The sequence below is a fragment of the Sturnus vulgaris genome, chromosome 8, assembly GCF_052056855.1.
Source record: "Sturnus vulgaris isolate bStuVul1 chromosome 8, bStuVul1.hap1, whole genome shotgun sequence".
NCBI lineage: Eukaryota > Metazoa > Chordata > Aves > Passeriformes > Sturnidae > Sturnus > Sturnus vulgaris.
In genome coordinates this window covers 11,235,796-11,248,141 of record NC_142250.1, presented here as the reverse complement: position 1 = coordinate 11,248,141, position 12,346 = coordinate 11,235,796, and the positions used below count along the sequence as shown (strand labels likewise).

At 40.1% G+C, this 12,346-nt stretch overlaps 1 protein-coding gene across 4 annotated transcripts in view; it reads left to right on the top strand.

Annotated features, from left to right (window-relative positions):
* Positions 1–12,346, top strand: part of WAPL (WAPL cohesin release factor) — a 136,216-nt gene that overhangs the window by 71,649 nt on the left and 52,221 nt on the right. For 3 of the 4 annotated variants that reach the window (XM_088168824.1, XM_014877985.2, XM_014877984.2), the window contains one exon: positions 3,061–3,584. In XM_088168824.1, the coding sequence (XP_088024950.1) occupies positions 3,083–3,584 (502 nt within the window). In that variant the 5' untranslated portion in view covers positions 3,061–3,082. Of the gene's footprint in view, positions 1–421; positions 697–3,060; positions 3,585–12,346 lie in introns of those variants that run through there. The other variant, XM_088168825.1, reaches the window with a different exon arrangement.

The following is a 12,346-nucleotide window of genomic DNA, read 5'->3' as shown; positions in this document are numbered from 1 at the left end:
GGACTGCGGAGCGGGGCCCGCACCCCACGGGCAGGAGCCGCCGCCGCGGCCCCCGGCGCTGCCCCGCCTGGAGGGACGTGTGGGGCCGCCGCCCCCGGTCCGGCGCGAAGTTGTGGGGCGGGAGTTCGCTCGGGGTTGAAGTGCGGGCTGGGGCGGGGGGAGTGCGGCTCCGCGGGCTGCGCCGCCCGGCCGGGCCGGGCCGCGGCTGCCCGGGGCACTTGTGTAATGTGGGCCGGTGGTGCGGCGGGGCGGGGGAGGCGGCCGGGCGGGAAGGGAAATGACATCAGGGAGCGGTGGGGTGACCCGGTTCCGCTCGCACCCCCCCCCCCCCGCCGCAGGGGGAGGGAGGAAAAAAGAAACTGTCACCGTGGGATTTCATCAGCTCCTTCTGCCTCCGTGCATTTAACCTATTTTTCTTTCCTTTGATTATGTAAGAAGAGCGGTGTAGAGAGGAGCGATGAGTAGGGGTGGCTGATGAGCTTCTTGGGGAATTACTGGGTTTTTTGTCTCCAGCTGGTCCGTCGAGTTAGCTCTGGGAAATGCGGGAGAACTGTTTCGGGTTTTTACATGTATTTACGTTGCTTGCACTGCTCCAAATGGTGCAGCACAATGCAGGCGAGGGAGGCAGGGAGTGGAAACAGAGTGAAATTGACCAAGTGTTTTATTTCCCTCTGAGTGAAAAATCAAGAGAAAATTGTAAGTAAAGAGTAAAAATCCTGTTCTGTTGATGCTCTCCTGTAAGGAGACACCTCTTTATGTCCTTAAATCTAAGATATGAGTTTATATCATAGCACATTTATATTTTCCTAATACTCGTCTTTTAACCTGTGCACATCATATTGAGTATTAATTTGTGTTTTGATATTTTGATTTAAAACTTCTTATGAGATGCTCTTTATTTTAAAGTTTATACGTAAGAAAATATGGTTCTACTTTCTGAAACTGAGCTCCTCTTCACTACAGGAATTTTATCTTTGGAACTGCAGCCCACAAGCTATAATCTAAATCTGTCATTATCTTTGCATAGGCTAGAAATGTAGTGTCGAAAGTACTTATTTGAGTGCTTATTATAAGAAATATTTATTTGAGTCTTGAGGATTTAGGGGAGGAAAATGTGCTAGTGGTGAGTGAAGTAATTTTTTTTCTTTCCTGTAAGTTGTTAGAAACTGAGATATTAATAAATATTTTGCTTTAGTTTCTATAGCTCAAAAACCTGGCCTTTCTGGTCTAAAATATTATGGTTACTGTTACAAACATTTACAAGCATCAGCAAAATAAAACTGGTAATTTGGATTTAGTTTCATGTTTGCTTTCTAAAGTATGCGTAGATAGAAAATTGAAAATAGAGGAGGAAGAAAAGCATTTCGGCAGTGATGTGTGGGGGGAAAAGAGGAGATGGGGTTAAAGAGTGCTGTCCCCTAGGAGCAGCCAGCAGCCCTCTGCAGAGGGGGCTTGTGCAGCAGAGCTCTGCTCACCTGCCTTTACCTTCCCTTGGCTGCACCACTGGCAGGAAGAGCCTTTCCCAAAGTGGGTGTTCCTGTGGCTCTTCTGCCTTGCATCGCCTTCTACCTGGTAAACTTCTGAAGTTCAAATTTTATCATTTTAATTCACTTCAAATTTTCTCCATAAATTTTCTCCACATGAATTGCTCAGCTCCTTCATGATGAGTGCATTTTGGCCTGGTCTAATAGAGGGAGAATATTATTAGTGAGGCAGTCTTGATAGAATCAAGTGATAGAGGGACATTTCTGGAAAGCAGACTGGCAATTTTGGCAGAAGCAAGAGTGACACTTCAGGTTGAGACACTGTGAGTGTTGAAATGAAAACTAAAATAGGAATGACAATATATAACGTATTTAGGGAATAATAATAAAACCAGTTGTATTGAACAAATAGATCATGATAAGTTAAATAAAAATTATTTTAACTGCCGATTTTCATATACTTTATATAAAGTTAGTTAACACTTCAAAAGTTAGATTTCTTTTTCTGTAGCTTAAGTAACTGTCTTTTTTAGCAGACTTTTTTTCCAGTATGGACAGGAATTTCAGAGAGAAAGATGGACTTGATTAGATTTAGGCTGACTATAAAGAATTGCAATTTCCTATCGATGTTTGGGCCAAAAAAGAGAGAAACAGTGGTTCACAAAACATATGAGGATTTGGCGTTTGTTGTCATTTATCCAGTAGTTGAACTATCTGGTTTTGGGTAAAAATCCCCCTGCTGCTCTGTCTTCCTTCTCCAGTTAAAAGTAGAAAAAGAACACATACAAGGAGCTAATAAATGTGTTCCTGTTGAATTTGTTAATTTTACACTTCTGTTCTGAGCAAGCTGTCGAGCAGTGAACACTAATGGTTTGCGCTGGCCTGCTTAGGTGTCCTCCATGTTCTTAGAAATGGATGGAGCAGTGTCCCTGTTCTGTCCCTTGATGAATCAGATCTACTTGTGGGAGATTGCTATGCACCAGGACTGATGCAGGTGGCAAAAACCACATCACGTTACCAAGTAAAACACTTGCTAAATGAGTGTGAGAGAAGAACATTGGATGGAGTTGTCATCGTTGTGATTAATTAGTACTTAAAATACATCTACAGCAACGAGAAATATTCTGGCAGTTTTTGTATTTAACTGGCAAGAGTGTTTTTTATGCCATGCTGTGCTTTTGGACTCTAGGAGGGAGCTGCGTATTCACATGTGGTGAAAATATTGCTGAGTTGTTTCATGATGTTTTATGATAGTGCCTTCTATACTTGAAAATATAAAATTAGAGCAAATCAATATCATTCTTAGAAGACTTTTCTTAAGGATTCATTGTGCCATCGGTTTATAAATGTGCAAGCAACTGAATTTCAATTTATTTTAGTGGATGCTTAGTGCAGAACCTTTTGCCATGATGACAGTCCCATGTAAATGAGTGAGTCTAGAAAGAAGCAGATGATAGATCTGTTGCTTGTGTGCAATGTACATGCCTGGTGCTCATAGGCCCAATAAAGAGTGGAAGTACCAATCATTTATACTAGAAGGCTGATGAATTGATGTTTCTTCTTTCTATCACAACAGAGAATATGAAACAGGAGCCAAAATGACATCCCGATTTGGAAAGACCTACAGCCGGAAAGGGGGAAATGGCAGTTCCAAGTTTGATGAAGTGTTTTCCAACAAACGGACCACCCTTAGTACAAAATGGGGAGAAACCACCTTCATGGCCAAATTAGGACAGAAGAGGCCCAGTGTCAAACCAGATATTTCTGAAGTTCCTAAGAAACCCAAAGTTGAAGATGAGGTAACAGAGGATCCATTTGGATTTGACAGTGATGAAGAATCTCTTCCTGTGTCTTCAAAGAATGTGTCGCAGGCTAAAAGCTCCTCTCAGCTGGAACCTGGTGAAGCTGCTCAGTCTGAGGACTTCACTCCTCTACTTGAAGCAAACAGCAGAATTAATCAGCCAGACAGTGGAGAAAATGTTGCCTCCAGCAAGTGCATACCTTTTGACAATACTGTTCCTCTCTTGAAAGAAAAGAGCACAAGCAAAACTGTGGAAGATGGAGAATGCAAGGGCAGCAGTGCTAAACTTGTAACTGCAGGTGTGTTTGCTCAACTGTCCATATACTTCTGTTTTCCTCTGATTATTGCTAATCTCCCTTTAGACTTTGTGTTTTCAGGGGATGGTTTCAGTGTTCTGGTAAAACTGAGGCAATTCTTAATTGTAAGCAATTGTAGAGGATCCCGTGTTTAGCTAAAAGCATTATGAAGCATTCTGCACTTCATACACTGCTCTGAGGTCCTTGGCACTTTAACCCGTGTGTCTGCAGATCGCGGTACAGTGCTTTAGCCTCAGTGCACTGTGTCAGTCCACTCAGTCCAGTTATTCCAGAAAATAGAATAATAACGTTCCTTTTCTAAAATTGCTGAGTGCATTTGTGTTTTTTAAACATGTATTTTGAATAGTGATGAGTTAGTGGTGGTAGAATTTAGTGTGGGAATGTGTTTACAGCCATGAAGCTTAGACCATGCTTTGTTTCATTATTTGAGTGGAAAAAGTAGTTTTCTCAACTTCAGCTGCACAAACATTTTCTGTTTGTAATTAACACAACTATATCAGTGTGTACGTAGAAAACTCCCTGTGAAACTGCATTCTGTCAGACTTCCTTTTGGAGGTGTTTTTGGGCTCTGGAATGTTTGTAAGATAGCTTAATACTTTTCAGAGGGGAGTTCACAGGGTCCCTGGAGGTGAACATTAATTTTTTTCAAGTCGTTCTTGGAAAAGATCAGATGTTGTTATATCTCATGAGAGGTTTTGATATAATGGGCTGATTAAACCATAGCTTCTGTAATTGGGTAGAAGACCACAGTAGATGAACCTAGATGAAGATGACATCTACTGACTTACTCTGGGATATCAAAATAAATTTTAATGAATAGAAGATATATAACTTTAATTTCTCAAATATAGCTAACCCAGGGATTAGAAATTTGAGTGGACTTGTTCAGTTGTTAATGCAGTAAACAAGAAGATACCAAATAGTAGAAGATAGTCACAGTTCAGTTATTTTTAATATATATGTTAGGGATCTAGTTCAAGAAAACCCAGAAAATACCTGATTTGACCTGTAGTTTGACAGGCACGTTAGTAGGATGTATAGTTGTCTTTTGAACTTGCTCTTTATTTTTGCTGCTAAAATATTTCTTGCTTTCATATGATTTTCAGCAGCTATCTTTAACTATTCAGACTGGAAATAAAACTTATGGGATTTTGAAGTTTGAATGTAGTTTTCATAAGAACTGGAGTAAGTTCATCCCCCAGTATTTCTAAGGGGAAGAAATAGTAGTGAGTTTGTTTGGTTGCTAACAAGAGATTGTAGTAGAACAGGTTTTACAGTGAAATGGTTTCATTGTAGACAATCTTTGTCAGAACTTTTTCAGGTTGGAAAAGAAAATGGGAGAGCTGTGGGGAAAATGTGATAGAGCCCTGAAAATTCATAATGTGTGAAAGGCCGAGAGGAACAGACTTCAGCAGTTTCATCACTGCTTCCTGATTCCAGTCCTGTCGAAAATAATAAAATACAATATACAGCACAGAAAAGCTCACCAATTTGATGCTTATTTAAATTCTAGAACTCCTTGCTAGACAGTACCGTGTATATCTTAAATACACAGCTCTGAACAGGAGGAAGCTGATGAATCTTGGTGGATAAGCCCATCCAGCTTTTGAGTGTGGTGGTGGTCTGAGTGCAGAGGGAGAGGTTACTTAAACAACAATTTACTGAAGAATTTCTGGTCTGCAAGATTCTCTGAAGTATTTTTGTTACCGATTGCAGTTCAGCCAGAAGTAGTGAAGGACAAGGTGTATCTTAATCTGATGGTTCTGTTCTTTCAGAGTCTATTACATTCTGTTGACACCCAGTCAAATAAAGATAAAACCCCTTTTCATATCTTCAGAAATGAAATTCAGCTGAGAATGAATCTTTGCAGAGCATCCTGGGAGGGTCTTTGGTTTCCTTACCCTTATTTAAAGTCTGCAGTCTTGGTGGTAGTGTTTCTTTTCGTCAGCTAGTGTAAATAAAACTCGGATGGTTTAAGCTGCTGTTATGCTTGTGTGTAAACTGATCCAAAATAAATAAAAGTTGTCTCTGAGGACGTTGCTCAGCACACTGAGCAATTAGAGATAGTGGTGTATAGTCAGCCTGTGTAAATGTAGGTACTTCAAAGGGTTCTTTGTTGTAAAGTTTAATGGGGAGGCTCTTTCAAAACTACAGAGAATTAATTTGATTGATTTGGGGTCGGGTTCTGGAAGAAGAAGGGACTTGGGAGGAGTGTAACAGTGTAAGCATGTCAACTGCTTACATGTCCTTGCCCTCCCCATAATGATTTTCCCCTTCCTGGTGACTCTTGAACTCCACCAGGTTCAACCAGATTTATCCAAAGGGCTTACAGATCCTCGAGATAGAAGCTTGACTATTCCTGATGAGGAACGAAAGAAAGGGCTGGGGGCTGGGAGGGGGAGCAGGCAGATAGAACATGAGTATTCCCAGTGTAAGGAAGACTGCAATGTGAGCTCAACCTTAACCCACATACAACACTCTCTCTGGATGTGGGAAACTAGGCTGTGTTGGTACTGATGTTGAAGAAAGTACTTGTTAATTTGTTTTAAAGTGCAGTTTGCTAGTCCTTGTCCTCATACTGCCTAGACAGCACATGAATAAAGGTCTCAAGACTCCCAGAGAGCGTGAGCCATCGTTGTATCTTAATTTTTAACGTAGGTGAAGGTAATGCAAAGAATTTGACTGAGCTGAAAAATGTGACTTAGCATGGCTATGCACAAACTGAGAGGTACACTTAATTCTGCTCCAATTGTATTATCCTGCCTCAGTGGCTGCTTCTTTGGGCATTAAAATGAAGGTGATGCAATGTCAGTTAATTTTAGCTGATGTTTGGTATTAAAAAGCAGTTGATTGGGGGTTTGTTTTAGTAGTTGTGCAGACATGTAACACAGTTGAGGATCTATATCTTTTATTTAAAATGGTAGAACTTGCTGGTCTTTTTTTTTTTTTTTTAATAGCCTTCAGCTAGTACTTGGAACAATCTCATTTTAAAGGCTTTGAGAAGCTCTTAATGTGGAAAGCTTCTCATAATCTTACCCTAATGTTGCTTGATCAAGACTTAATACTGTCTGAAGAGTGTCTGAGTAATCCTGTATATGGCAGGTAATTTGCAGGTAGTGGTTTAGGCAAATTTGAAACAATGGAAGACTGTCCAGTATTAATATTTACTGTTAAGTCATCTTTGTGAAGGTAGGGAGAACTTGGTAGCTAGAAAGTAAGTTGTGTCATTAGAAAAATTTCACACTGATAATTCATATAAAATAAAAATGCAGCTACTCTAGAAAATTAGGTTTCTATGGGAGAGTCTTACTGTAGAGTAAGGTAAAAACATTCAGAGCAATATTTTGATTTTTTTAAATAGTCTGGTGGGATTTTTCTTTTTAACTGTTAAACTTACTCTGTAAGGCATGAACCCAAATAGTGTTTCACACTGTATTCATCTGCACATAAGCTTTGGTATAAAAACATGACCTTGCAGAGTGAATTTTGTAAGTTTGCTGTTTTAGAATATTTGTTAGCTTGTAGGTTGAATTAATGTAGTACAATTTTTCAGGTGAAAATGAATGTCAAAGTTGGATGAACTTTAGGAGCTGGTATGGTATTTCATAGTTACATGAGTGTATCGGTGTGTTTCACTTTGGAGAGCTAGTTTGCCTACTCTGGATATTTCAGTTTATGGAAATACTTGTGGCATTTTAGTGTGAGTCTGCATTTTGACTCTGGATGCTATGGGGATCTGGCTTTTGTGCACAGTGCTGAGCTCTGTAACTTAGGCCTTCCTAGAGTCTGGGCAGAGAGGCTGATATTCTTCATCAGAGAAGGCGTTTGGGTTCAGAGATGTTTCTCATCTCTGCATACTTCTTGTTCCAATATATGGGCTAGGAGAGAATATTGCTTTTCTGCATTAATTCTAAGTGGAAAAATTAGGCATTTAATGATGCATTAACAGAGAAGTATTTTAATTGGGCATGGATTAAGTCTGATTTGTTTTAGAGCCTATGAATTTATTTCTTGAAAATGTGTTTTGCTTGCTGTGGAGAAATTGAATGGCTTAAATTACCTTTCCAGGTCCAGGCTACAGCATGGCGTCAGAATTGTGTCCCTTTCTGCTGTGTTGTAATGTTAAGTACAGATTTTGTGGTTATTGTGTTGGCAGTGACCTTTGAGGAGGCTCTTTAAGATTCAAAGAAGAAATTATTTTTTTTTCCCCCTAACATTTAGGGCAGTAATGAAAACAGCTATTCCTCATCTTGTCATTTGTTACTATGTACTGATATTCAAACAGGTTTTGTTCTGGCAGTAGTTTTGCTCTTGGTGCTATAAAGGAGCATTTGTCTGTTGACTGCTGTTTGATTCTTTTGTTTTTCCAGGTAGTTCTTAATGCCCTCATTTTTCACTTTGGGCCAGTGCACTTATAGGTAGCAAATCAAACTGGCAAGTGTAGTTCTTAAAAGTGCAGGAGCAAAGGGATATGGCTGTGCTTAGCTACTTCTTGGCCCAGGATGCAGAATTTAGTTGTGGTTGGTTGCTGGAAAAGTGCAGAGAGTAAATTGGAGAAAATGGATGCCCTTGAGGAAGGAGATTGTTTAAGGCATCAAGTCTGTTCCTGACACACTGTCCTGGTAGTACCTTAGTGACTCTGTGTGCAAAGCCTCTGCATCCTGCTTATGTGGGTGGGAAGCCCTATCTTTAGAGTTAAGTTTCAACTTCCCAAGTGCAGGTTTGTTACATAATTGCATTGGACCACCAGATTGGTCAGGGTATTCCTTTCGAATTGTTGTGTGTTTAACACTGACATGGACATTGAAAATAATAGTTAGGCCAGAGTAGAATCTTCTTTTGTGGAATTTTTAAGAGTAAGTTATTTACTTTGTGAGAAAGAATTTCAGTTTAGTCATTTTCTGTCCAAAAATGGAGCAGAGTTGGGGGAACCTGAATGAGGCCTGAGCATTTGGCAGTCTTAGGAGACAGCTGGCAGCAGCCATGATTAAAAAGAACTGCAGCTGTGCTCTGGCTGGGTCAAAGCATTAAGAAACTGATAGCAGAGAAGGGGAAAGGTCTGCCAGAAAATACGTGCATAGAATTTCAGTGTTATGAGGTTTGTTTGCATGGTGGTAGTTATGATGGGTATGTGGATAGCTGGGGTTTATCCACAGGTCCTGTCTTCTTTAGTTGCCTTTTGGTAAGTTTTCCCCTTTTGAAGATATCCCCTTTCCCCTTACACACATTTTTCTTGCTGTATCAGTAGCCCATGTTCAAACTGGTGTGATTATTGTTCTCCTTTTTTTTTTTTTTTTTTTCATCTGCTACTTCCATAGTAGCAGATTGCATAGGCTGTTGTTTTTTTCCTGGGGTGTTTTTCGAAAGTCTGAAATGGTGGAAATTCTGTTTAAATCTCAGTGTTTATACTTGTTTGCTAAAATGGCAATACAGAAAATTACCCCAGTGTTCAGGAAAGAATCTGATTTCTGCAGCATATTTTTCCTAATGACAGGGCAGTTCGTACTGTGTATGTCCATGTACAGTGCACATGGAACTTTTTTCCCTTAATCTGTAATTCCCCTTTCCTATACAACAGTGAATTTTGCAATCCATTCTTTTTAAATCATTCTTTCTTCATGGCCTTGGACAATGAATAGGTTTTTTTAAAAGACTGTGCTTTTGACAGCTTCTTAGTTTTCATGGTTAAAAAGTTGAAATAACTTTGCATTGAAAACAGTTGGTTACAACTGTGGAGAAAAAAAAACCTTGTTAAGGTGCATACCTCTCAAGTGGGCCAAAGCATACAGGCAAGCAGAAACCAGTTGGCAAGGAAGCCATTTCAGACTCAAACTGCTGAGGTCTTATTAATTGTAATAATAGAAATAATAGAATAGAATAATAGAAAATGTTCTTTAAGTTCAAACTTAGTTCATATTTCATTTAAGAATCTGCTGCTGTATTTTTAAAAGATTTTTGAAATATTCATGAGTACTGTCTCAATACAGAATGATTTAACCTAAGTATACATTTGTTTTGACAATTCTTAATGTTGCTGTGTTGTAGTATGCATTAATTTTTTTTGCATAGCAGCTCACCCTAGAAAAGTTGGTGAAAACAGGTATTTCTGGCATGTGAGAGTCCCTCATGTTTGCCATGACACTTAGTACTTGTTTATTTCTGGCTTTCTCTTGCTACTCTGAGCAACAGATGCCCTTGTGAGCTTGGAGTGAAGAGGAATGTGTTTCTTTCATTGACTTCCCATGAGAGGTGTGTGCACATGTCAGGCTCTGACAATTCTTGTACTACAAAGTGCAGCAGCTCTTCTGCCCATTGTGTTTTTCCCCCTGAAGGTTTGCTGGGGAGGCAGTTGGGCTGAGCACACTGTGTGTGGTTTGGTCAGGTACACTGGACAGATTGATTTGAAGGTGGTACTGAGAGATGTTGGGCTGTAAGGTGCAAAGAAAGATGAGAGAGAGCAGAGTATCTCGTGATTGCTAGCCAGAGAACTAGAAGAGGAGGTAACACTGTTACATTCTTACTTCAAAAGCCATCTTGTCATACCATTAAGAATATTGCCTGAGATGGAGGCAAGGGATTAGTTCAGTGAGTATTTTCTGTACAAGAGGAAAGGTGGCCATGCCAGCCTGCACCTCTTTGAAAGGCTTCCACTTCCATTTAAATAGAAGGACTTTTTAGTAAGTTGTACACTGGCTGCCAAGCATGACACAGCTTCTCAGAATGCCTCCTGGTAGCACATCTTCCCAGTGGAAAAAAGTGTATGAGCAATTACTTGTATGGCTGAAACAGGGGTGCAAGGTTAGAAGCAATAATGCCATGGGTAGGCTTCAGCCTTTCCCAGGCTGGAGCTGAGCCACTGGTGGATGTTGTGCCAGCAGCACGATTTGAAACCACAAAAATCTTGTTAGGCTCAGGGAATGAAAAGAATGGTCTGTTGGAGATGCTGAACAGTGTGTTACCTGACTGACAGATGCATCCCGGTGATGTGAGAGCAGAAAAAGCGTCGGAGGAATCTTCTGTCTAGTGTTTAGAAGAGTGGATAACTGAAATGGAGACATAGTGTCATTGAGAACTTAGTTAAGACTGTGTAAGAAACAAATTCATTTTTTTCATATAAATTGCCTTAGAATTTGGATAGTATTGTATCAGGGTGCTGGAAAAGGAAGCAAGACAAACAAATGATTCTTAAGGAAAATAGTGCTGTCACGGTAGTAAATTAATTCCAATAATTTTAAAGTTTTCTGTGTTTTATTTTTTTTTTCCTGCAAAAGAAGGTGCCACTTTAAACATCTGCAGAGAGTCAATAGTGTCTGTCCCACCTGCATGCAGACTTGTTGGGAATTCAATTACTTAAGAATTTATAATAATTTTCAACCTCTTGGGAGTCAAATCTTCCTGTCTTCTGTTCGTACCTGCTAACAGGCACTGCTTTTCAAGGCATTAATTCAAGTACATTTTGCTCATTTAATAAATTGTGTATTTTGTGTCCATGGGCTTTTTTTTCTCTCCTGAGTTGTCCAGTTCTCCAATCACAGACAGAAAATGGATCAAACTAATTTAGTCTGCAACCTTTTCTTCTTACCAATCAAAACATTCCATTTCCAATGCATAATAAAATTTGTTCTCTAATTTGGAAAAAAAGCGTGACTTCTCTGTAGTTCCCAGATCAAACCAGAGATGACAGACACTCTGTGTGTCTCAGTTCAGCTCTCTTCCTGGAAATGAGGGATGTGATATAAGCACCTTTCTTTTAGCCTGGTCAGCTGCAAGTTGCAGAGTGAAGTGATGTAGCTTTATGCTTGAGCACATTGGTGATGGTGTAGTGGAGCCATTACATCAGTAAATGTTTCCAAGTGCTCAGGGACATCAGGCCGATCAGTGGCTCATAACGAGCTTAACAGACGGTTCCCTCCATCCTGTGTCAGTGTCTGTTCCTGAGCTGTAGTTGTTAATTGTTTGTGCCTTCAGTAGCTGGAGGGCTCTGAATGCCCTGCATACAATTCTTGATATTCCTTTTTCTTGCCACCGTGTCTTGGTGTCTGTTGGAAGAGGAATCAAGAAGAATGTGAAATTGGCATCAAGCCACTTGCCTACTCTCAAGATTTCATTGCTTCTGACTACGTTTAATATTTGCAGTGAATTGTGAATATTAAAAGAATGTGCATTGTGGCTAATACTGAAAAAAACATAGTTTGTCGATTTGTTTCCTATGAGTAGTAATCATGTTTCTCTCAGTATTAAAGTGAAGGCTTGTGCAGCTACTTACACAGCAATGAAGAGGTGTAAGGTTTCATGCTGCAAAGGCTGTAGAAGGCCATATGCCTTTTGTTTATGGCTTGGAGGGTGCTTGGCTTTAAGAGAGAAAACTAACCCAAAATTCAAGTTAGTAGGGCTAACACCTAACACTCGCAACTCATCCATTAATACATAGGAAAAAGCAAGCATTTATTTTGCATATGTGATAATATTTTGGCAATGTGGTGTGATTGTTTAGCACACCAAGCCTAATATTGACTGTCCTTTTGTGTTCTTCCTTTTTCTCCTAACATTTGTGCTCTTCAACTGGTTTTGATCAAACTCATGATGAAGTGTTAAAGAGAGATCTCAAGGACACAGTGCTGTTTCAGGTGTCATCTGTGCCTGTGCCTCCCTGCTGCCTGCATGGTGGAAAGGCAGGGGAGGTTTTAGCTGGGTCCCTAATCCCTGGGAAGGCAGCAGCTGGCACATGGAGCTGGCACATGTCA